This window comes from Amblyomma maculatum, chromosome 1, assembly GCF_055883805.1.
Source record: "Amblyomma maculatum isolate TAMU_Amacu chromosome 1, ASM5588380v1, whole genome shotgun sequence".
In the NCBI taxonomy this organism is placed as follows: domain Eukaryota; kingdom Metazoa; phylum Arthropoda; class Arachnida; order Ixodida; family Ixodidae; genus Amblyomma; species Amblyomma maculatum.
Window position 1 is genome coordinate 110,718,649 of NC_139344.1, and position 24,673 is coordinate 110,743,321.

The 24,673-nt window shown below is 45.8% G+C and overlaps 1 protein-coding gene across 3 annotated transcripts in view; it reads right to left on the reverse strand.

The window, feature by feature from the left end:
* Positions 1-24,673, reverse strand: part of LOC146203498 (cytochrome P450 4c3-like) — a 156,938-nt gene that overhangs the window by 66,544 nt on the left and 65,721 nt on the right. The window contains exon 1 of one of the 3 annotated variants that reach the window (XM_084588796.1): positions 7,247-7,833. The exons of the other annotated variants lie outside the window; for them this stretch is intronic. Within the exon in view, the coding sequence (XP_084444922.1) occupies positions 7,247-7,505 (259 nt within the window). The 5' untranslated portion in view covers positions 7,506-7,833. Of the gene's footprint in view, positions 1-7,246; positions 7,834-24,673 lie in introns of those variants that run through there. 3 annotated transcript variants of the gene reach the window in all.

Sequence of the window (24,673 nt, forward strand, 5' to 3'; positions counted from 1 at the left end):
ACAAATATGTCGTTTCTCAACATAATTCGGCCTTACGTAAGAACTGTAAAAAAATAAAAAAAAATAAAAAAAAAATACTTTGATTGGTGTCTGCGCAGTGCCTTTCGATTATTAGCCCTGCGCTTTCTACTGCTGTGTCCTATCTCGTCGTTAATGTCCAATGTCATAAAGCATCTGTTTCGGTTCCTCAAACATTCCACTTTTGCATGAAGTTGGGAAACGACACTGGCACCTGCCTCACACCGAAGGGCCGCAGCCGTTTGTGACAGGTGATAAAGAATGCAGCATTCAATTCCTATTAGCAAGAAGGTTGCCCGAGAAGACACGGGAAAAATTATGTCAGTAAATATTCATTTAGGTGACACATGCCATCACCACTCCGACAACAACTATACAAAAAGGGACCTAAAGTTCATGAAACTTTCTTGACTCATCAATAGGTGTAAAATGAGGCTCAGCGCCTGCCAAATTGGGCAGTGTCGCCATCTCTGGCGAGAACAGACATGGTATTCAGCCACCACCTCTCAAGTCGATCATGGGCCTTCGTGTACGGCACCAGGCACAGATAACCAAAGCGCGCTCCCTCTTCCTCCTACTTCCGCGCACCTTCCACCTTCGCAGCGCAGCATAAGGGTTCTCTCACATTCGCAGTCGCAACGTTGTTTCAGGCGATTTCGTTTCTCCTTCCTCTCTGTTTCTTTCATCTCACTTCCAGTTTCTTTCCAACGATGCCTGAAGCTGGGCAAGCAGCAGGGCGCGTAAAGAAAAGCGCCAACTGCGGCAGCCAAGGCACGCCTGGTTGTTTTTCCTGCATCCGCGTGCGTTGGGGGAAAACGGCAGGGTCCGTAGATTGCTGACGTCGCAAGTTCGTGAGTTGTGTGTCGGAAGCGGCGTTAGGCGCCCCCCCCCCCCCCCCCCCCTCTTCCCCCCACTGGCCTACTTGGATGTGCCAGGAGGCTGATGCCGATTCTGCGGACCAAACTGCTATACACCGACGCCGACGCAGGCTGTAGGCCTCGAAAGGAAAATTAAGCAGCATCAGTACGTTAACACAATTCTTCCTTTCTTTGTAATCGATTAAAGCGCACGCCGATAAATATCAAACTGGTCCCATGTCACAGCTGCGTCAAAGTAATGTCCACCACCAACGATTTTATTTCAGCTGCTGCTGATCAAATTGTTATCTAGCTTTACAGTGACAAAGTTCACGGTAATACATATGTTGCTTCAATCTAATGACGCTAAGGCACAAAAAATACTTGGGCAGAGAATAAAAATGGGTAATTCTGGAACCGTCAGAGGTCCTAAACCGGATTTCAAATTACGTCCAGTGTTTTCGAACACATCTGACCCTTTTGGGAGCCTGTAATTTATGATTGCATGGAAAGAAACCCCACTTGTATCAGGTTTTCTAGCGCTACACGAATTGAAACTACGCCACTTGGAGAAAAATCAACTTAAAGGTAGCGTATAGCTCACAGGATACCCAAAAACTAGAATGGAGGACGCGAGTGGTGAAAAGTGTGCATTGCCATGTGCTGCAGCGGCGGATGCCCATCTACGTTGGTGTACGCGGCATATCCAAGTGGCCGAAGATTTATTATTGATACGAGCTTCGCCAGCGTCCCAGGAGAAGTAGCTAATTATTCCGAAGTGTCGCGCTCCGTTTTTGTTTTGGGGGCACCTGCATATAAAGCACTGCATGTTTTGCGCCGTCACGTGTCAGCATGGTATTAGCGCCACATCATAAGCTTCAAATGCAAAGAATCGACAGCTTAAACGAGAGGCGACTTAGGGCTCGTAAGAAGAGAATGACAGAGAGAAGGCCGTTCATGGCGCAGATGCTTCAAGCTACGCTCTTAGAATGTTCGCACGAAGGACTGCCAATAGTATCGCAATCTGAACTTTTCGCAACACCGATCGTTTTTGTTTTTGTTTTTCCCTAAATCCCAGTTCTTGCGTTTCTATGAAACCAGCAGTCAAAGAGCTTTGTTACTTTCATCCCAATGCTTTCGTTTGACACTGAATAGTAAATGCTAGGGAAATGACATCTTCACGACCGGGACCTGAAGTGAGTAATGTACTTAGCAGTACACTTTACAACACATAATGTACATTCATTTTCAGGTAACTGGAGGAAATGACAGTGTTCACAAATTTTCGTCGTGGCAAGAAGCTGTGACAGTGTTCACTGGCACAAGCTACCGCGATCAAAGCAAAGGAAGGCCTGCCCATTTGAAGGGAAGTACCATCCACCACAGCAGTTCTTCTGCTGGGAGCATCATGGCGCGAGTTTCGAAGCAAAATAGCTGCGTGAAATTGTTCTCTCGTGTTCCGTACAGAAAGCTAGCTGCCTCATTCTCCCACCTGTAAATGCAAAGCAGCGAGTGATTGATCGTAGTCGCAGCGATGTCACATATTTAACCCTGTACCAATTACACGGCCAAATGCAAGCGGAGGCTTCTACAATAAATTCTACTCGAGTTGAACTCAGACTATGCACGAGATATCAATGACAAATCGTAATGATTTGACGGCAAATATCACCATTACATCGGCTCCAGTGAAAGCCGAATTCACAAAGTTTTTCATAGACAGACTCTGCTAAAGCATTTAGACGGCGTTATTTCTCTGCAGCGGAGTTCAAAACATACATTTTTCTAAACCTGTTCATGTTAAAGTGTCTAACACGAAGCGCTGATTGTCGGAATGTAAAGCGAAGGTACGAAACGCGAACTATATCTGATTATCGTGAAAAAATTTCAATGCGTTTTAGAAAACAAGGAGGCTTCTTTCAACAAGCAAAGCAGAATATAAGGTGGAATATTGAGACTCTTGTCCCTACTCAAAGTTATACTCCTATCACTCCTAGCTAAAATAATGGAATTCGAATGAAACGTCGTTGCCATCTAGGCTCATTAATCGGCTGCTACACAAGAGCATTTATGTGATCAGATTCAAATGATGTTCGCCATGGAACGAATTTCGAAGACTGATTAGCACTGAAACACGAACAAAATAAGTGCAATGGATACCAAATGGTAAACTGAAAAATGAAACACGAAACAACACTGTGCGCATTATCAAAGTTAAAAGCTATTTCTTTAGTTTTGTCAAACAATTGTTCATTTTAGTGTGAAACCATTCCTACCGCAAGCTGTTGTGGAAAGCTGTTCCTCTGCGTCTCAGCAGCGGCCCTCCTTGCACGCAACCATTGATCATTTTAGGTTTTGTGCTTCTTACTGGCCGACTATCCATGTGCGTCTATCTAGGAATCGTAAGTATATCAAGTTAAGCTCTTCGTCGCTGGTATGTTGACATGACGTTCCGCGCACCTCCGCATTATATATCGGCGCTCCGCCGTGCCAGCCAAACTAAGCTCATTTGTTGTATTTGTGGATGAGGTTAAACTTGGCTAGTATTTTGATAGCTAATGTAGTTATGCATGGCCATATATATATTGGCGTTTATATATTGCACATAAAACTTCTCATACACTTCAGCATGCTACAAAACGATTTCAAGCACCTTTTTATGCGCACTGGTCTCCTTTAATTACATATTTTTCTATTGACTGTAATTGCCAACACTTGCAAATGACATTACATGTTGCTGTGTAGCATTTAAAGAAACCGAATGGCATTCGATGCATCGAATGCCCTTCGATTGAAATCACATTATACATTCCACTGTGGCAGGGGTTAATATGAGGGTGAATTCAGAATCGAGAAAATTGTTATATGCCATGCATAGATAGCAAGTGCACACGCTCCGCTGTTTTCAAACACGCATTTTTTTTTTTTTGTTTCACAGAAGGCATAGTAAATAGCTCGAGAAATTTTCTTCAAATAAAACAAGAAAAATAGTTGAAAGTTGGGAACAATCAGAGGTGTTTATTCTTCCACGTAAAGCGAGTTGTGACCAGCTACGTGTTCACAATTGCTAGTTGTTCATGTAGCGCGCTGCTTGACAGCAAAGCGCGAAAACCGGTCAATTTTCGCGTTTCACTTCAACAGCGTGGTCACATATAGCTGATGTAATAAATGTGAGCTCGTGTGTGCGGAAACATTGTGGAAAAAGGGCTAATGTTGCTAGCTCTAACCATCTTACAGCCTAAGGTTCTAAACAAGCAATGAAAAACAAACAAACTTGAGAGCACGTAAATAATCAGATGACGCAGTCGCCGTAGTCTCAGAATGCTACGCACTTCTGCCGGGCATAAACTTGTGCTGAGATTAATCGAAGGCTATTATCAAGTAAGTCATAATATGTGCGAAAACATCTGAAAGCGACAGTGAAGTGTTTTTGTTGTGGTCTGCCATAAAACGGCTCAATACATGTAGGGCACTGTGGCTCCTAATATCGCTTAAAAACACCTGCAGATTTCACTCATGCGCGGTCACCTGTGTGCGTAACGCATGTTTCGTATTTGTTAGTAAAACAAAAATGAAAATAAAGCAGGCAGAGATGGGGCAGCAGTGGAAGGGAGAGGGAGGGGCGAAACGTAAGGTTATGACTCCCTCCCTCTCAGATCTGCACAACAAATCTCGCAACGAACTTGTAATTGCATCCCCGTTATGTCATATCGCTCCCAAGCGTTCAATAAGCACGCCTCGTCGAACAAATGCTCCCGAAAAACTGCTGTGCGTATTGCTCATCTTATCAGCAGCATCTCGCTCCTCCGCCAGTCCACGTCGTTCCGGCAGACGTGCGCCCGGCGGTCCCTGCTTAGCGCCCCTCGACCGGCTCGCTTTCGTCCACCTCGTTGCCAGGCCGGCCGCGTGCTTCGCTTTCCGCGACGGGAAGCCTCGGCAAAGGAGCTAGCGGGTATAAGGCCGATGAAACGGCCTTAGGCGGCCACCGTTACATGGTCGTCGTTGCTATACGCAGCAGCTGGCCCTTTCGTTCGTTTTTCGCTCTCCCTGCGTGGCCTAGATTCTGCGAAAAGGAAACCTCCGGGGCGAACGCTTAGCGACAGAAACTCTTAGCAGGAAGCGCATTGAAGCAACAATAACGATAAAAAAAGGAAGAAGAGGGAGAGAAACAATCAACGGCCCCGCGTTCTTTCCAGTGGAACAACATCGGCGAAATAGTTTCGGCCCGGAGCTAGCGAAAGCCAATGCAGCACCGCGGAGGAGAGCGGGTGATGGAACGATGCGCGTCGGATGCAACAGGGATAAGGAGTCAAGGAACTGCTGCTGGTGGCTCGAGATATGGCGCTGACTCTTCCGGCGAGAGGGCATGTTTCAGGCGAGCGTTTTCTAACTTGTGAAGTAATGAAGGAATGTTTATACCTGTGAGCATTTCTTCGGCATATGGCGTTAGAAACGATGGGCAAAACTAGATCCTTGAGTAAAGTTCCCAAGTAACGTCTCTTGAGAGGAGCTACATGCACTGTTTTACAAGAGTTCATACACTACTAATATTAGGTCTCACGAAATTCCTCAGTTTTGCGCTTTTATTTTTCTAAGAGCATATAAACAACTTTTAAGAGTCGCGGGAAGAACAAGCATCTGGAGAACCGATGAAGTACTCTATTGATCCCTTTTCAGGAGCAACATGGCTCGTGTTAAATAAAATGGAATGGGTGTTGCTGCCCTAAAGAAATGGACTGAAGTCAAACCCGTAAAAAAAGTAGGGCCCCGCCTAACACTTCATATTTCTTCTCCAAATAGTCCGACAGGGAAACTTCCCTGGAGAATGTGTTTTCAAAGTTTTATAATCTTATGTCACTACAAAAGTGACTGAGACTGCTAAGTTTCACAAACGAGGATCTGCAAAGTTTGCGTTAGCGAAAACAGAAACCGCAAAAGCTGGGCTACCCAAGCACCACCAGCGCACTACACCAAAATAGCATCAAGAGAGCGCTGGAGCACACTGTTGGGCACCCAATCTCGTCAACGAAAAGTAATGGAAAACAAACACGGATGCGACCTTTCATTTTTTTTTTTTTTTGCTAGCATTTGCGATCAAGGTCTATGCAGCCAGGCGAAGCATAAATGCACGAAACTAAAAGCACAGTGAAGGTTAAAAGAAAAGTCATAAAAGAGGAAAACCAAGCTCTGTGTTGCGTAACCATGCCGCTAAGGCCTCTTACATTGCATATCAAGTCTGTCGTCATCACCCGGATACATGTCCGTCTCGCGTCATCGCGCCAAGAAAACTGTACTCTTACTCTGTGACAGTGTGAACGACACCAATATCCAATGTTTAGCTTCCTAGCGCACCTGGGGCAAACATTAATTGCGTAGTGCCGAAAAACTGGGGACCGGCAGCCCCCCCCCCCCCCCCCCTTTTTTTTTTTTTTTTTTTGCCGTTTATGAAAGTGATCAGCTGGATAACGTATATTGCACCGTTTCTCACATGCAAAGCTTTCATTGAATGCTGCTATTTTTGTTCGGCTCGTGCTCCTGAGAAACTTCTCGGCCATGATATGGGGACGCGCACCTGCAGTGGGATGACCTCACGCGGCCTGCAGTGCTAGTCTGGAGGAGCTTCGGCGCGCTTGACGGCGCCCGCAGACGCGCGGCTCGCACGCAGCCCATTGCCCTCGCGAGGGGAGGCGAAAAGAGCGCGCGGAGGGGAGCGCTTCAAGACGTCAAGAGGCGGCCATTCCTCAAGCGCTGGACGAGCTTTTCTCTGCTGGCCTGGCCAGCCTAGCGAAACACCGCGCGCGCTGAGGAAGAAAGAAACGCAGCAGTGCAGCGGAGAACACGGAGGCGCTCCATAGAACTCGTTTCGGCCCGAGTCGTGAAGGCTCTGCAGTGCGCTGTCTGGCTCCGTCCTTGCAGCCGCGCAGCAGAAATGGCAGATAAAGCCTGTCTTTTGGTTGTTTTCGCTTTCGCTCTTTCTCTCCGCAGCGTGTTTCCTGCTTTCTTTTTTTCTTCTCCGCGAGAGCGGATCCTGCGCGGCTGGCCGCCGCCGACCGTCATGCGTATGACCCGAAGGCAACTGGGTGGCTGCCGCCGAAATCGGGACACCGCGGGTATCCGCGAGGAAGTGAGTGCCGCTGCCCGCTTTTTTTGGAACCGACGGATCCCAGCGCGGCTCCTGCTTGTTTTGCGCTTTTTGGTCGCGGCGCGCCTCACGTGTCGGCGAAAGTGAACGCGAAGGCCGGAAGCTCGGGTGCTCTGCATGCGCTGCATGAACGGCGCACGGCTGCCGTTCACACAGGCGTGCACGCACCGGACGACGGCGGGACGCACAGCAAGGTCATCATGCACGGCGTATTCACAGCAACACTTACGTATATGCGGCGCAAGGAGGTGCCTGTACTTTTTGAGCTCGTACAGCACGTCCAAGTTTCCGAGGATCGGGTGCGCCGCCGTGGGCCCCGGTATCTTGGAGATGAGCTCGGCGATGCGTCGTCGCCGCGCGATGTGCACAGCCACGGGCACGATACACGATAGCAGTAAGGTTAGGGACCACAGGACTCTGTGCGACGAGAAGGGCAGGAAGCCTGTCAAGGTCATGGGGAACAGGGTGGCTTCGCCGCCCGCCGACATGGTTGGCGAGACTGTCAGGCCGGCTCGCAGCTCGCGCTAGCCCGGGAGCAGCCCGCACATGGTCGGCCTCCGGGAGCTCCTCGCGTCCACTCCGCTGGTGTCACATGGGCGCCGTCCGCGAGTCGTGGCGGGGTCCTAGCAGGCGGCAGGCCAGCCGACGGCAGCGGCGCGGTGGGGGCGCCGGCCTCCGGGGCCTCGCGGTCGCTTTCGGCGTCGGCATCGGTTCCTCAGCCGGGACCGCCGATAAGGCGCATGCCAGGAAGTGGCGCGGTTCCTGTGCCCAGGCCCCCCAGACAGCACGACTACACCACCAGCACCCCGAGGAAACGCACCGGGGACCGTACTAAAAGCATTGATGTAATCCCCCAAACGGGAGCACTGTCTGTTCGAGACGGCCGCCCGCCACGTGACCGCGGCTGGGCCAATGGGGCCAACCGGGCGTGACGTCACCACGAGACCTCTCCGCCGAGAGCTTCCTCGTTGACTCTCGCCGGCGTCCCGCTACGGTGCAGAGAGAGGGCAAAAATTCAAGATGGCGGCGCGCAGGAGGAGAAAGCCTGCGGGGGAAAAAGTTTTCTCTGTTTTGGCCCTTTTGGTCTTAGCTTCTTTTTGCGCCGCTGGGAAGTGCCCAAAAATAGAAAGTTGGCAACTGCGAGTTTCTTTCCTCAGGCTATAGGCCAGCGTGATTATCCTTCTCTTCTTTCCTCCTGGCTCGCTCTTTCTTCTTCCTTTCATTTGTTCCCTTTTCTTTTCTGCTCAGCTTCTGCGCTTATTCGGCCCTTTACCTTCTTTGTTATTGGTTGTGAAAACCAACGAACGGCTTTGCCCCCTCCCCCCTCCATCCTGTCCCCATATGCCAGGCCCCACTGAGCAATATTACTCGCTTCCTTGCCCGCTTGTCTATCTGTCCAGGCGAGTAAGTTTGCGGCGAGCTTAATCGTTAACCTCCCCACCGCTCCGGACATGGCACACTAGCGGTCGAACCCGAAGCAAGTGGTTGAGGGGCATATTTGTTTCCGCGCAGGGTTGTCGACTTGCCGCCTTGCACTGGGCCATCAAAACGGGCTTCACCAGTCTCACCCTCACGTCGTCACTGTTTTCTGCCGGCCCTGCTTTTTTTGAGGACTACTCTGGTCTCAGCAGTTGCTCTCGCCGGACGTCTCAGTTCGCCCTCCTTTCTTATCTTCTTCGTAACGTTGTTATCGGGAGCGCTTTTGCGCAACTTAGGAGCTCTTATCTCATTTGTACCGCTCGTCGGTGGGGAAGTTTTCGTGTATTTTCAGAACCTCTGACTGCCACTCGGAAACGCAAGTACAAGTAAAACTGCACAAGCGCATTGCAGAAACACCGTCGTGAGGAGAGACAATCCACCGTATGCGCCCATGCTCGCTGAGAGGCAGAATACTTAATTTTGTGCGTGGCCTTCTTTCTCAAAAGAAGGGTAGTATCGAGGAAGTCAACAAGCAAAAATGTGACCCTAAAATGATTTCAGATTGTTATGAAGCAAATATGTAACCGAAAAAGCAGTTTTCCATAAGAGTTCAAGGTTCGCCCCAATTGCTGAATTTCACTCTGTGAGCTGTAATTCTTAGCGTCGCTACTCAGCACGCTTCGGCGCGTAATTCAACGACATCTGAAATAGATAGTGCATAGAATGGTTTGAGAAATACATGAGCCTGGGAAAAAGCAGGTTTTTTTTTTTTTTTTTTTTGCAAAAAAAAATCTTAAGTAATTAAAACTGTCACAATGGCGAGTGAAAGATTCACTATCCTCAGTTCACCAACGTGAGGCAGTGGTGAATATCCCAATAACGGCAAGACAACAGAGTGACGCAATCAAACGGTCGTATGGCGAGCACATACAAGCCGAACATCTGCTAGGCATCGCTGCATAGATCCACACCCACACCCACCTAGGTCACCTCTACTTCAGAGCAGCCGATAGGTGTCATTTGTCTATAAGTGCGCATGGCTGGTGCACCTGCATGTGGCAGCAGTTTTCGTGCCTTTGGAATAAAAATGGGCGCTGCAACTGCTCACTTCGCACGGTTCTTGTGGTCCCAGACGATTCCTCGTAGCGTAAGGCATGCAATATATGGCGTGATAGACGATTAGTATGTGCTGGAATAGCAGTTATCACACATCTGTGCGGTATTTTCGCTCCGGTCATATTTACGCACACGAAGGGTTGCTTTTTAGCTTCCCTGCGTAATCTAACTTCTTTGTTTTTGTGCTAATACAAGGGATCTTCAGAAGGTTGTGCTGATTTTGTGAACAAATTTTTTGAACATTTTTAAGCTTCGCGATAAGGATTCCATTGTAACAAGTGACGCGATAAACATTCTATTGCAATGGGTGACGTTTATTCGCCGCGTTCTTAGTAGAATTAGTTAAATTGAGGGCATTCACAATCTAAGGACGCTACGCTCAATATAATACTAGTCCCTTTTAAACTTGAACTCTTTATGGACGACTATACATGCGGAGATGCAGTACTGCATCTCTTCCTGCTTAGGAGATTATTTAACATTAGAACCACTAGGTTTGACCGCGATATATCTGATAACAAGCTGGCCTGTTTGCGTAAACTAGTAAACTATTAGGATAAAATATCATCCAACGTCACGAAATGCTAGTGATTGCTGCTGGGCAGACAAGTTCGCTATTTTGGACGCGTTGATCGTTTAGTACCCTCATGTCCGGAAAAATTGACCGGTGGCGTCGGCAGCGTCGACCATTTGAAGCCTGGCAGCTTTTAAAATCACGAACATGCCTCTCGCAAGGGGTAGCTGGCAGCTTATATGACCGGGCATTGTCCGGCCGACAGTTTAAATGACGTCACGAGGCCACATGACATGGCCGATCCGGTACTCTGCCAACACTGGTTTGTCCTTTGAGATGGCAGAGAGAGATTGGAATCGACACACTGTTGCCCTTGCACATCGAGTTAGACTACTTCCTAGGCCACGCAGACATGTTCGTATTTTTTTTAAGGTAGCGCAAAAAACGAGGACCAACTGAGTAGAAGGACACAGCATGTGAAGGACACAGCACGTGCGCTCGTGCTGTGTCCTTCTACTCCTTGGTCCTCATTTTTTTGCGCTATCTTCAAAATGAACAAGAATCAACGTGCCCAACTTTCAATTTTTCTACGTTCGTACGGTTTAGTTAAGACGGGGCTTTAAAGCTATGTCAGGTGGTTTTTCACATAATGTGGCAGCTTACAACTGTATGCTCATGAGTATGTGTGAGATAACTAAGGTGCGCATTGAGGGATTAGGGATTAAGCGAGTAGCGTATACGCGAACAAGGATCAATCAGCAAGGGTAGCCATAAACGGGAACTATAATTTCTATCGCGAAAGCAATACTACTCGCACTTTCAAGCCATCAGCGTGGTCCCAGCGGTAACCACGTTTGAACTTTGACCTTTAGACGACCACCGTAGATGATCCCAAGCTGGCAGGAGCTGCCAACTTGGGTCTCTCGTTTCACATGGGACGGTTATGTCATATTCAGCCTGCCAGGACCCTGGCATTCACGTTACCTCTTAGGCCACTAAGGCACGTCCACACCGGTTGTTTAAAGCGGGGCTTTATATGTGGGCTGAGGAAGAAAAAAAAAAAGAACGCTCGGTCACCCGCAGCTAATGCTTTCCCTCAATATTTGGTTCAGCAGCGTTGAACCCTTGTAATATTTTGTGGAATCTTGCCTTAAGTTGTGTACGTGGTTATGTTATTGCTTATTAATGCCCTCCAAGCTTTCTAGAACATTAAGTAGCAATTTCAAAGCATTATTACGCAGTGAAATTATTCCAGTCGTTATAACCTGCGGCCCTATTGACCTACCAAGCAATAAAGAAAAGGGCAATATAATGGTTTTACTTGTCCTTGACGGTAAGAATTAAACAGGGCACAGTGGACTTTAAAAAATTTTTTCGGCATTATATGCCAAGTGAGGGCCCCCGCCATATCTTTTATTTTTATCGTTGACTTTAGGAGAAACACCGGATGCAATGGCGAAAGCTCGCGTTGCGCCAGTTTATAAAATGACTGATGCTTCACAGCATCAAACCACCAAACTGTTTTCATCCCGAGTACCTGCTGAAAACTACGAGAACACTGTGTTACTTCTTGCAACTGAAATGGAAGTGCAATTTTCAGACTTCTCCTAAGTTATTATTCGACGCTGAACACGCATTTCGGAAAGGCATGTCTACAATTCTAAAATTGCTAACAAGGAAACAAGATTTCATGCGTTCTACATTTTTTTGCGCTGACTAAGGCTATAGCATTTTTGCGGTGATTTTGACAAGGTGTGCCACTGAGAGCTATTGTAGGCATCTGAACTAAATAGAACGTCTATTGTTATCACCTCGATTCAGTGACAAGCTTTCCCGTTTGGTGAAGACCAGCAATGGCTTTTCTAATATTCGTCACATAGCGTCTGGTGACGGCAGTGAATCGGATTGGGACACTTATTTGTTCGCTCACTAAATAATACACCCCTTTTTGAGCAGAACGTCACTCTTAGGTATTTTTCAGACAGCCATATGGCTCCTAAAGGAATTATCCTATGAATTGCTTATTGTAGAACGCCATCAGGCAGTTTTGGTGAGTGGCCACGACAGGCCACAAAGGTAAAACTGGAACACATCGCTCTTGTTTCTCATCCGAGGAAATCCTCTAGAATTCTAGCCAATATCTTTCATATTCAGCAATTACTCAAATACAGAAGTATAAGTATACGGGTGTTACTTAAACATGGTCGTCTGATTTTTCAAACAATGTCCTCATGCCTGCTGTAAATGCTGTGTAGATGAATAGTGGCGAAAGTATTATATTATTTGGAGACACATTTTACCACCTACTGAGTTTTAGAGCCTTCAGATACAAAATTTATACCATTTTTTATTACATGAAGGCAGTCAAATCCTCAGTGAATTGCGATACTCAACCTAATTTTCAAATGCGCAGTCGTAATAGCTGTCGCCACAGCAACAGAAAATATGCTACAGGATTAACAGTTCAATAATGCTAAACCCCGCGTTGACACGGCTTGCAATCTCGAGAAGTGTATTGAAAAATTAGCAGGCTACTGAATTATTTGATAAGTCATTAGGATCCAGCTGACTTGTACAATATTTGTGCCCAGTCTAATAAATTATTAGCAGCGATAAAGTAGGTTAACCGGCGATTTCTCAGCTACAGTAGATAATTGCTTATCGCTGGAAATTCTTCACATTAGTAGCATTTCTCTTAGGTATTAACTGCGGAAGCATAGCAGTTAAAAGCTTGAATTAGTCGTTCGCATGATTTGGGCATTACAATACGAAGGTATGAGATATCGGGCGATCTGAGCTAGGGCTGAACACCACGGGTAGGCGCTAACAAAGGTATATTTTCTGCCATCGACGCAGCACATTTAAGCGCCGTGCTTAAGCTCTATACGCTCTCGGCAAACCATCTGCTGAATTCGCGAATTACCGAAAGGGAAAAAATGTAGGCAATACAGTACAACCGTAATCGGAAAGCCTGGAAATGGGGGCCGCAAGAAGAGACAAAGGCAAGTCACCGCGATTAGCTGCATTGAAGAAGATACACCTATGCTTCTCTACTATGTGGCTAAGCACACTAAGCACACTAAATCCCTCGCGCAAGAGATAAGGTTATTTCATTTCTCTTGCATCCCGCATCATCATCCACGGTAACCGCCAAGCGCTTAGGCCATGTCTACTCCTCCCGCTGCTGAAACGTAGAAATATGATTGGAAACTTGGCCCTTGATTAGGCAATATACTCGGTAGCTTCTTCGCACTTCTGATATGAGAGTAGTATATGGTGACGCCGGTGAGACAGTACACGCGGCCGGCACAACACTTTATTCTTGGGTGGCCATAATAGACCTCGTCCTGAATGATTTCTTGAAATTAATTGTTAGTTGGTGCGATACATGACACATGAAACAAATACTTATAAACGCACCCAAATGACCCTAACTCGCAAAAAGAACCAGCTAGCCTTCTTAAAAAGTAAATCATGTCTCACTTGAAGCTGTCACTGAGTTCAAATATCTGGGAATACCACATTACCTCAACTCTAAACTGGAGTAGTCACATTAAGCATATTGTTTCGGCGGCTTGTTAGCAGCTCTAGCTCTTGAAACGTCGCCTGCAACATTACACATCTTACACCAAGCTAGTAGCATACGCATAACTGATAGGACCTTTATTATAATATGGCGATATTGTTTGGGACCCACACACTAATTAAGACATTAATGCCTTTTAGAGTGTCCAGATAATAACGATAAGATTCATCTACAACGCGTATAAGAGGCACATATCGGTTAGTAATCTCAGGGCAAGAAACGGCATTCCAACACTGGAAACTAGACGTAAGATTCATCGGCTCCAGATGCTCCTCAACATAATCAACAGTAGAACAAAAATGAATGTTAACATATACATACAGTTTCACAGAACCGGACCAACCAGCTGGAAACGTGATAAAACAATAGTTATGCCACTAACTAGAACCAACGCGCACCGCTTCTCCTTGTTTCCGCGAATCATAGCAGAATGGAACGCACGTGAGAATGCCATCAATCGAATCATATTTAACTTATCTGCAAAATCATGTCACATAATGCGCCTTGTGATTAGCTCATTTTTTGAGTACATAAGTATAACGGAAAGGGCCCCTTCTGATAGCTGCGCAAAGCGATGCGTGGCATTCGATTGTACTTTTTTTTCTTGTTTCTTTTTGAATGTGTGTTTGCTCGTGCATGATCCTTCGGGCTTTATCACAATTCTTGCTGCTAAGATTTGCTGTCCGAATAGGCGTACTATGTGCTGCTCAAATTATTTTGATGTTGTTATTTTGATTATGAATAGTAGTTATGAATAGTTATTTTGAAATTTCATGTGAATGCCAATATTGTATTTTTATTGTCTTTTGCTTGTACCCAGTCCTGCCTTGGCCACCGAAGGGCAACCGGCAGTATTTGATAAATAAAAGAAATAAAAAAAGGCAGTACACATGCGTACTGTGCTACGTCAGTGCACGTTGAAGAACTCCAGCTGGTCAAGATTTCCGCAGTCCGCTACTACGGCATCCACCATCCATAGCCGATGTCGCTTTGGGACGTTAATTATTATACAGAATAAACCAAACCAAATCGAACCAGACCAAGCCTCGCCCTCTATTTACTTATTTATATTTATTTATTTATTTATTTATTTATTTATTTATTTATTTATTTATTTATTTATTTATTTATTTATTTATTGCGCCCTGAAGGGCAGACACTTTAGATAGGGGAGTGGTTACAGAGAGAAATACAAAAGAATAAACGGCGGAAAAATAATTGGTTCCACAAAAATTAGATGGCTTCTAGTTACACAGTATTATCTGATCAACATTTCGAATGTTGATCAGTAAAATATAAGGCATAGAGTTCGGTTGTAATTAGAAAGAATAAAACGCGCAGACTTCTCCTGTACCATTTTCAGTGGCTTTGTTGAAAGGGGTCCCAAACTGATCAAGTATTAATTATTCAGTGAATACTTTAGCAGAGCATGAAGTTCGACTACGGAATGAATTAGAGTGAAAGGTTCCGGTATTAAAACTAATTTTAGGTGTATTTGAATAATATTCTGTATCTTTTATCCTGCATACTTATAAATATCGTAACCATGTTCCCGTCGACGTCGCTTGTAACATCTACCTCTCTGTACACTTTCCTAACCCTCCTTGTTCATTAGTTAGGTTCTTATAGTGTTATTGGAGTGTGTGTGTGTGTGTGTGTGTGTGTGTGTGTGTGTGTGTGTGTGTGTGTGTGTGTGTGTGTGTGTGTGTGTGTGTGTGTGTGTGTGTGTGTGTGTGTGTGTGTGTGTGTGTGTGTGTGTGTGTGTGTGTGTGTGTGTGTGTGTGTGTGTGTGTGTGTGTGTGTGTGTGTGTGTGTGTGTGTGTGTGTGTGTGTGTGTGTGTGTGTGTGTGTGTGTGTGTGTGTGTGTGTGTGTGTGTGTGTGTGTGTGTGTGTGTGTGTGTGTGTGTGTGTGTGTGTGTGTGTGTGTGTGTGTGTGTGTGTGTGTGTGTGTGTGTGTGTGTGTGTGTGTGTGTGTGTGTGTGTGTGTGTGTGTGTGTGTGTGTGTGTGTGTGTGTGTGTGTGTGTGTGTGTGTGTGTGTGTGTGTGTGTGTGTGTGTGTGTGTGTGTGTGTGTGTGTGTGTGTGTGTGTGTGTGTGTGTGTGTGTGTGTGTGTGACGGATCGTTTTCTTTCTCCATAGTGTTCAACCTTTTCATATATCTCACCTGAAGGGTTTGTGAGATTCGAAGTTTTTGTTCGTTTATTTTCCCACTTCCGACGTAACGAGTAAAACATGCAAATAGATCTAGTAGATCAACCCAAGCAAAGCTGCGAGTTCTTCATAGATAGTTCGAATTAGCTCTTAGCCTCCTTCTCAGATGGTATAGAGCAGTGATTCATGGACCAGAGAAATTTACAGATTTCCACTTGGAAGAAGATGGGAGTCCGAACTGTTCCCATAAAGCTGAATCTGTTCACCGTCATCTATTTATTTCTTTAGTAGCCATCATCCTGCCTTTGTTGAGTTTTAATCACTTCGCTGGAAGAACCAACATAAGCGCATCGACAAAACAGTAAATCCCATAGCAAGTAAGTACGTTTACATAACGAACGTAAACATTCTTAACACGTATAATAGTGCCATACGATTCCTGTAGTTGCGGTTGACAGTCTTGTTCAGCAGGTGTTACGAGGACCATAAGTAAAAATAAAAATTAGGAGCACGCTTAGGCTTCGCCAGAAGAGTACACTCGAGAGCGTCGTTAGTATGTCGGTTTTTCATTGCGCATGTTTGGCACTGAGAGGCTATTGTTGAGAGCTTTGCACAGGTTCAAACGTGCCTAATCTGTTAGGTTTGAGGGTAAAGGCAAGCGTAAAAATTCGAGGACAGTTTGGCGACAAAAGTGATGAAAGGCGAAAGGCCGAGTGCTGCATTCTGCTACGTGACTGTTCCGCATGTAGCGATGAATGCTGCTACGAGTAAACTACTCTTTCACATTCTGCGAGTGCATTCAGTGAATAGCGCTTGGCAGCGACGAGATCGCGCTCCTTTTATCTTCGTAGTTGTTCCACGTTTACTGTTGTGTGGTTTATTTTACCGGGCGCGCGGTATTAATTAACAATTAATTACACAACAGCTGCTAATTACTAAGTATTAATAATCATATAATTGGTAATTATTAATAATTGGCAATTCACAATTATAAATTTTCAATTCATAAATAATATCTAATTATTAATTAATTAGTGATTGATCATTGATTGGTATATGACCATATAAGGCACACATTCGCGCATACTGTGGTGGTGCTTGTGATCGGTCGAGACCTCCATGACGTCATCCCGTCTCGACCAATCAAAGACGCCGCAAAAGCGTGACACTTTTGCTGGCGACAACGATGAGGCAATAAAGGCTTTCGCCTTAATATCGGTCTCATTTCACGGCGGACGTCTACAACTACAATTAATGGCATACAAGTGGAGGTAGATATGTCATCAGTTCAGACCCTTATCGCAAACTAACATCCAGCTAGTGCATGCTAAATGTGAATGGAAATGGTATGTCAAAACTCTGAACGCAATTTCGGTACTAAATCATGTACACAGTTTTTTCCGAAACGTTATTCTCAAATCAGGATGATGCGACGCCTTTTCCTCCGAACGAGCTGTATACGCCAATGCGTAGAGCTTCACGGCCCACTCAATTGAATTTCAGGAAAGAATCAATAGGTATCGAGACAAGACAGACGCGAAAAGGAAATAATATAACGAGATCCAAAAGAAAAGCATGTCGCTAGTAGGATTGACAAACCCTCGCCGGGGTGGCGCAATGGTTACTGCGCTCGACTACTGTTCCCAAGGACGCGGGATCGAATCACGGCCTCGGCGACCGCTTTTCGCTGGAGGCGAAAAGCAAGGCGCCCGTGTGCTGTACGATGTCAGTGCACGTAAAAGAACCCCAGGTGGTCGAAATTTCCGGAGTCCTCCACTACGACGTCTCTCATAGCCTGAGTCGCTTTGGGACGTTAAACGCCTCAAACCCCAGTATGATTGACAAAGTTTTCAATTCCGGAGGGGGCGACATTTCTATGCCCGGGTAAAATTCCAAAAACTTAGTTTCGGGAGGCCTTCAATGCAGGAGCAAGTTGAGGGCCAGTGAGAAGACAATGATCTTCAAGACGATAAATTACAGGCTACTGAAAAGTTTGTGCCACAGTATAGAGCTTTGCACGACACACAGGTCGTTCCAGTTTGTGAAATTGTTGTATTCGGTTTTCTGGCCTTTGACCCTTCTTGAAGTATCACCTTTTGTGTCAAATAGAAAGAACTCTGCTGCTGATTGTTGTCTGCATATTATCTTCAAGAGTAAATTAATAACAGACAGAAGAAAACCCCCTCCTCTTTAAAATATTTTATCATACATCGTTTGATATTTGTCTTTAGAGAAGCGCAGCCTGCTTGCGCTGCCTGCGTTCAGAATAAAATTTCGCTTACTCAGTGTACCAAAGATGCGCTCAGACGAATTGTTCTGCCGGCTCTACTTGAACCACTATGAATTAACGGGACCAGTTATACCCAATACAAAAGTTTCAAGCTTTCGTGACGTCCATATCACTGTTACTTTATAGGAAGTCTTGCCAAGGCACATTTTTGCGACACTGCGGCGAAATTCACCATGTACATTTTTACGAGAGAATTTCTCACTATATAGCAGGATGCAGGCAGTGGCCGAAAATCTCAAGATTATGCGAATTAATAAAGGCTGCCGAACCGCGTGCGCCAAAATAGCACAGACAAAAATTCAATCCTTGTTTTAATACCGCGGGGCTTAAACGAAACGGCGCAATGCCGGCGCCCCCAGACGGATACATAGTTTCATGCCTTATAAAACAGACCCATCGTTAAACAAGGCAAAAAAAGGGGCTCCCAGAACTGCGGCCGTTGCAGCACCCGAAGCAAAAAGAAAAAGAAAATTCAAAAACATACAGAGGCCAGTGAGCGGAAAGCCAAAGTCGGAGGAAACGAAAACCCGGAAAGAAGCGTTACTCGCGTTCATCGAAAACGTTCCATGACGGAAGTTTGCTACATAGTCTGACACACCCAAGTGTCGTAAAAGCTGCCGAGGTGAAACCCTGCTCAGGTTTTATATATATATATATATATATATATATATATATATATATATATATATATATATATATATATATATATATATATATATATATATATATATATATATATATATACCCATATTTCTGCATGGCTGTTTTGGGTGCACGTGTATGCTGCGGAGTAAGACCTGCAGCGTGAATAAATATCCAATTCTTCGGTCGACGGCATGCGTGAAGTTCACTTTTCTAATCTTTGGCTGAGTGATTTACACTCCGCCTAAAGGAACGGTTTCGAAAATGCCGCGTTCTGAAAGTTTCCGTGCCATATTCGTCATGCCTATTTTATTTCTATCTTTTTTTTTTTTTTTTTTTCCCGGTGCCATAACAAGAACATGCACCCGCACTTTCGCCTCCCTTTTTGCATAAGAAAATCGCTTTTCTGAGAGCAGCGACGCTTTCATGCGCTTCCCTCACAGCTTTTAATAATGGTCAAATAAAATTGTTTGTCATCACTAATTTTTTTGACACCTGCAGTAAACGTGATTGCTTGGTACATAAAGTTTGCATACACAACGCTCGGAATGCTACGGATAATATTGCTGTCTGCACATAAATATGCATACCCTAGTTCCAATGCCTCCTCCACACTTACATCCATCTAATGCAATTTAACGGTATTGTTTGCTGCTATCGGTGATCGGTCCCAATATTCCGAAATACACAAAAAGCTCCCAGCTAGGGTCCACGCACGTTCCACTGCATCGGCCGCGTTCAAAAGTACTGCATATAAATAGGCCGCTGTAAATGTTTCCTTTCTTTAACAAGGGAAATTTGTATAAAAGTTAACCGATGCTCATGAGTAATAAGTTTATGGATGAATAATCGGCCGGATTTCACCTTATGCAGAACCAAAGCAGATTGCAGTACTTGAGAGCGGATTAGTGCAGAACAGTAACCTGATGTGAGTACACAGCAAGGGGCAAATATGGCCACGTATATCAGCTACAGGTCAGCTGACACAGGGTAAAAGTCTGTTGGAAATGTTTGCAGCACTGTATATTTGAATATGTTATGACCTCAAATGTAGCGGAACCCATAAAGTACTTCCGACGTGACACTAATTCGTAGGAATGAGTACTGGCTGCTAAAATTAAATAATTACTAATATACTTCTGTAACCTATTCTGCCCAGTGGCCACAGTTTTTGACTGTAGCATTGCGGAAGTGCCCAGGAAAAGCATGTCATGCAACGAGACACACTCTTCTCATAGCTATATTCTAGAGATGTTTGTAAGATTTATAGTGAAGTTTGGATTTTCATTACTTATTGTTATAATTACTGGGGAACAACTAGTGAACCTGTTGAGCGAATCAAGGATTATCATAATGACTAAATATTGCGAGGTTCAAAGGCGACGATACATTAGCAATTGATATGCCGAAGACAAATATTTAGCAATCTGTGAAGACAGACGTTCTCGGTAGGAGATGAAATGCTGGCAGTAGCAAGGAAACAGGTCCGTCTAGGCCAAAATACTAACCTCAGAGAGGGATCATGAGGAGCAAATTATCAGATACCCCACCGGGGCGGCGCTGTGGTTAGGGTGCACGAGTGCTGTGCCCAAGGATGCGGGATCGAATCCCGGCCGCGGTGGCCGCTTTTCGATGGAGGCAAAAGGCTAGGCGCCCTTGTGCTGTGCGATGTCAGTGCACGTTAAAAAAACCCAGGTGATCCATATGTCCAGAGATCTCCACCAGAGCGTCTCTCATAGCTTGAATTGCTTTGGGACGTTAAGCACCATAAACCCAATCCAACGAAAGTTACCAGAGAATGATGCGTTTGGAATCGACTTAGGCAGACAAAGTTAAGACTCTCCGCTAAGTTATATATTTAAAAGTAAAACCATTTAATGTGGTATTGAAACACAAATAAATAAAGCGATTGATTTGACTTCATGCACTTTATTTCTTGGGCCGACAAGAGGGAGACGGTAGCATCGCATGCATAAATGAGGTAGAAAACAAAAGCAGAAGGTGTGCCTTTCATTTGGTACTCAAACTGGAGACATAGCTAAAACCTTGAAAGTAGACTAACGGCGCAGCCCGCTATGGAAGACAGAATTACAAGGGAACCACAGAAGTAACCATAACATAGGAGATTCGATAGAGAGCAAACTGGAATTATTGGCATTCGAGCCGAAGAAGAGGAAATAGACTACGCTATTACTTGCAATACGGAGGACAGATAAGTGGTGGTCCGTTGGGGGACAGAATTGATCCTAAGGGAAGGAAAGCATAGCGGGGTGCGCCAGAGGGCGTGGAAAGCAGATAAGGCGAGGAGGTCTGCTGCCCAGATAATTCCGCCGCTGTTGCATCACCTCAACACTCAAAATAAAACAACCGAAGGGGAAATGGAAAGGAAGCAAGCCCATTTAATGTGCTACGAAAATATTCGTTTATAATTCGGTGCCCTAAACCCATACTTCACACCGCTACAGATTCGGGCGGACACTCTGAGGTGTGTTTAAGTTCCAGTCGGTTTCACTGAAAACAGCTCAGCCACGAGGTAAGCTGAAGACAGTGCGGGCGGTTGATTATTAAGGGTTTGGTTTGGTTTATAGGGTTTAACGTCCCAACGTGACTCAGATTATAAGAGACGCCATAGAGGAGGGCTCCAGAATATTCGAGACACTGGGGTTATTAAATATGCAGTGACGTCGCACAGCAAACGGGCGCTTTGCTTTTCGCCTCCATCGAAAAACGGACAGCGCGGCCGGGAATAATAATAGCTCAAAGGCAGCTGTAATGGAAGAGCTCCTTGGCACAAGGCATTTTCTTTTACATAAGGTGGGATCAAGGACCCAATTCCTAAGCATACAAAATGAATAGTCACGGGGAGTTCCCTTCTATGATAGGATCATGGCAGCACAGCCACTCGCTAACCCTGGTGATTGTACCAATGTGTGCGCTTTTTAAGCCTGAGAGGTTTATGTTGGTTCTTGCCTTGCCAACTGCTTTACATAATCACGCGCTCAGTATGGTGTTCTTCGACGCCGTAGTTTTATTGTTCATTTGACGAGACTCACGTTCTTACAAAGAAGTGCAGTGCACTAAGATTCACTGCAGAGTTGAACACGCTCGATCGCCCCTCATCCTAATATTAAAATAATAAAACGCTCAGGACATCCAGAGGTCGAGAACTGCGTTCTAGAGGTAAATACGCGACCGCTTTCTAGCCCACTGTGCAGCCCTGAAGGAGGAGGTTGTCCTCCACGGTCGAACTCGCAAATTACTTTTTCTCTTTTTGTGCGTGTATGTGTGTGTGTGTGTGTGCGCGCGCATCGCATATTCGACCTCCGAGTTGCCGCATCTTACGCCTGCTAACCTTACGCAGAACGTGAGAGAGCGAGCAATTAAAGGCACCCTCACTTTCGGCCCGTTCGAAGGGGCCCCACACGCGAGCCACTTTCCGCCGCCCAGGAGCTTGCGTGTTCCCGGACGAATACGTGTGCGCTTGTGGCCCGGCAAAAGGGGCGTCCGTGAAAATGAACTTGACGCTGCATCTGCCTGACCTGGTTCGTCCCCAGAATCGGCAGCGGTGAGCCGTCCATGCGCCAAGCGGCGGACGCCTTTCCCCAGCTGGGAAAGAGAGCCCGCGCTCGGCCCGTGCCGCGTCGTCGGCCAGCGGTGCAGCCCGCTGGAATCTGGAGCGTGACGCTAGGCTGGACAGGAAGCGGTCGGTGTAAGCTGCTGCTGCTACTGCTACTTGGCAGCACTGACTCACGAGGAACGCCCTTGCGCACGGTGGCCGCGTCGCCGAGGGAAGCGCCGCTTCCGATACTCTGGTTTTACTGACCATGACGTCACGTTGGGCGAAGGAGAATAAATATGCTCTTCCGGCGGTTCCACTTCACGCTGATGTCAAGAATGCTTGCTATGACTCAGCCGCGCAGCTGAAAGTCTGTGCGGGAACACCTCGAAGTAGGTTCTGTTTCAGGTTTCACGCTCACGTGTTAATTGCTCAGCATAGTGATAATCTGATTTCAAATATACGCTAAGGGCTCGCGCCTTCCCCGGTTATTTTGATTTCCGCTTTCGAGCGATTTGCAGCATTATATGAAGAACATGCACGGAGAAGTCACAGTTATTGTACAAGTCCAGTCGTGATTCTGCGATAGGCAAAAGAAAATGATTAAAATAATTTGCGGCTTGTTTTGAAAAGGTACAGTTCGTTCTTTATTATCGCCATCCTGGAAGGGGAGGGAAAAATTTCGCTGCGTAGGCATTTTTCGGTTTCCTCGGCACTTATGTTGCAGATTATTATTTATCCCCCTCTGTTCACACGTTTGATGTGGATGGAGATAGCGGACAGTTGTGTTCAAGGGTGCTAAGTGAACCATTTGTTACGCCAGCAAAAGCAGTAACGGGAATGCTGCGGCAGCCAGAGAAGACGTGGCATGTGTAATCGTTGCATCATACGTCCTCCCACCAGGAGTTCAATAATATGACGCTCTTTTTTATCTATTTAACTTAGCGTATGGCGCGAGCATGGCAACTTTGAATATTTATGCGCTGTGAAACCTTATACAAGCTGATCTCTTCATGATGGCTGGATGCCCCCAGATATAGTAAGGAGGTGTGAGAAAGACGAGAGGAATAAGGCTGTGATATGATTGGAGCAAAATGTTAATATTATTTCGGCCCACTGCATTGCTACTCATGGGACGGCTAGCTGCATGTGCCTGAGCTGCAGTTTTCAGTTGTGCGGCGAGTCGAGAGTCAGCCCATCCGCAATTATGACAGCTCAAACCGCTTTTGTTCGAAAACCGACGGAGGAGAATGGTCCATGAACGAGCTGACGACGGCTGCACCGGCGCTGTTGAGAGGATGGCGACGGTTCTGAGAACGGAAAGAAAGAACCCAAGATGGCTACGAAAGTAGCGGAAGGAGGGTGGGCTAGAGAGGAGCGAGAAATGCGCTAGAGGATGTTAACTCAGGCTTCCCTCCCGAGGGACAACATCCCGCAGACGTGAAGATGGTTAGTCCTGCTGCTACCTGTCCGCCACCATATTCAGCTCGCCATGTAAGCCGTCATCACCTTTGAGGCTTGCAGTCATGCTCGTCTCGCACTTCAACTTCACCACCACGGCATCCGGACGCCGCCTCAAGAACATCGTGTAAGTGGGGGCATACAGTACTCATTAAATTTGTTACTGACACACTTTTTTTCGTGTGCGATTCCTGCTCTCCATCCCGAAAAGAGCCCTAACCGGGGACATGACATTCTTTTTATTAGATAGTGGCGTATGTTACTCAACAAGCTATTAGTTATCATTTACTACAACTTCGTCACTGTCATGACGCTATAAAATTACAGAAGCTTTTAGAACCTTCATCGTTGATGAAAAATTTCCTCTCGCCTGATCTCAGTAACCCCAGCCGTCATTGTGCCAGCTAAGCTTACCAGGACAACTGAAGCTATAGGAGATGGCAGGGCAATAAAGAACTGATCGTGACACAAAGTAGGAATGAGTGCTAGGCACATGAGTGCACGAGAATCCCTCGCTGCGCAGTAGATTTCGAAAGCCTTAATAATAAACGATTCTTTGCACTATGAGATGTACAAACTCATTCAGTGGAAATGAAATCATATCATACAAATTGCAGAGATTTTGCCAATGCAAACCTTTGCATTTTTTTTCTTCTTTACGATATAAGCTCATCTTCACTGAATGAGTACTAGTGCCGCATTGTAGCGACTCGTTTATAGCATAACGCGCAAAAGCAATAGTTTGGCGTAATTTGTCTTAGTAGATGTAGATGACATTGCCACTTGGCGCGGCGTACCTCAGCCTCCGACAACTGCGGCGAAAGAACAGGCTCGCTATCCAGTTCGAAACTGAATGAATTCATCCGGATCAGCCCAAGACTTACACGGTTAAACCACGTGCCACATACATCACTCCCGACGC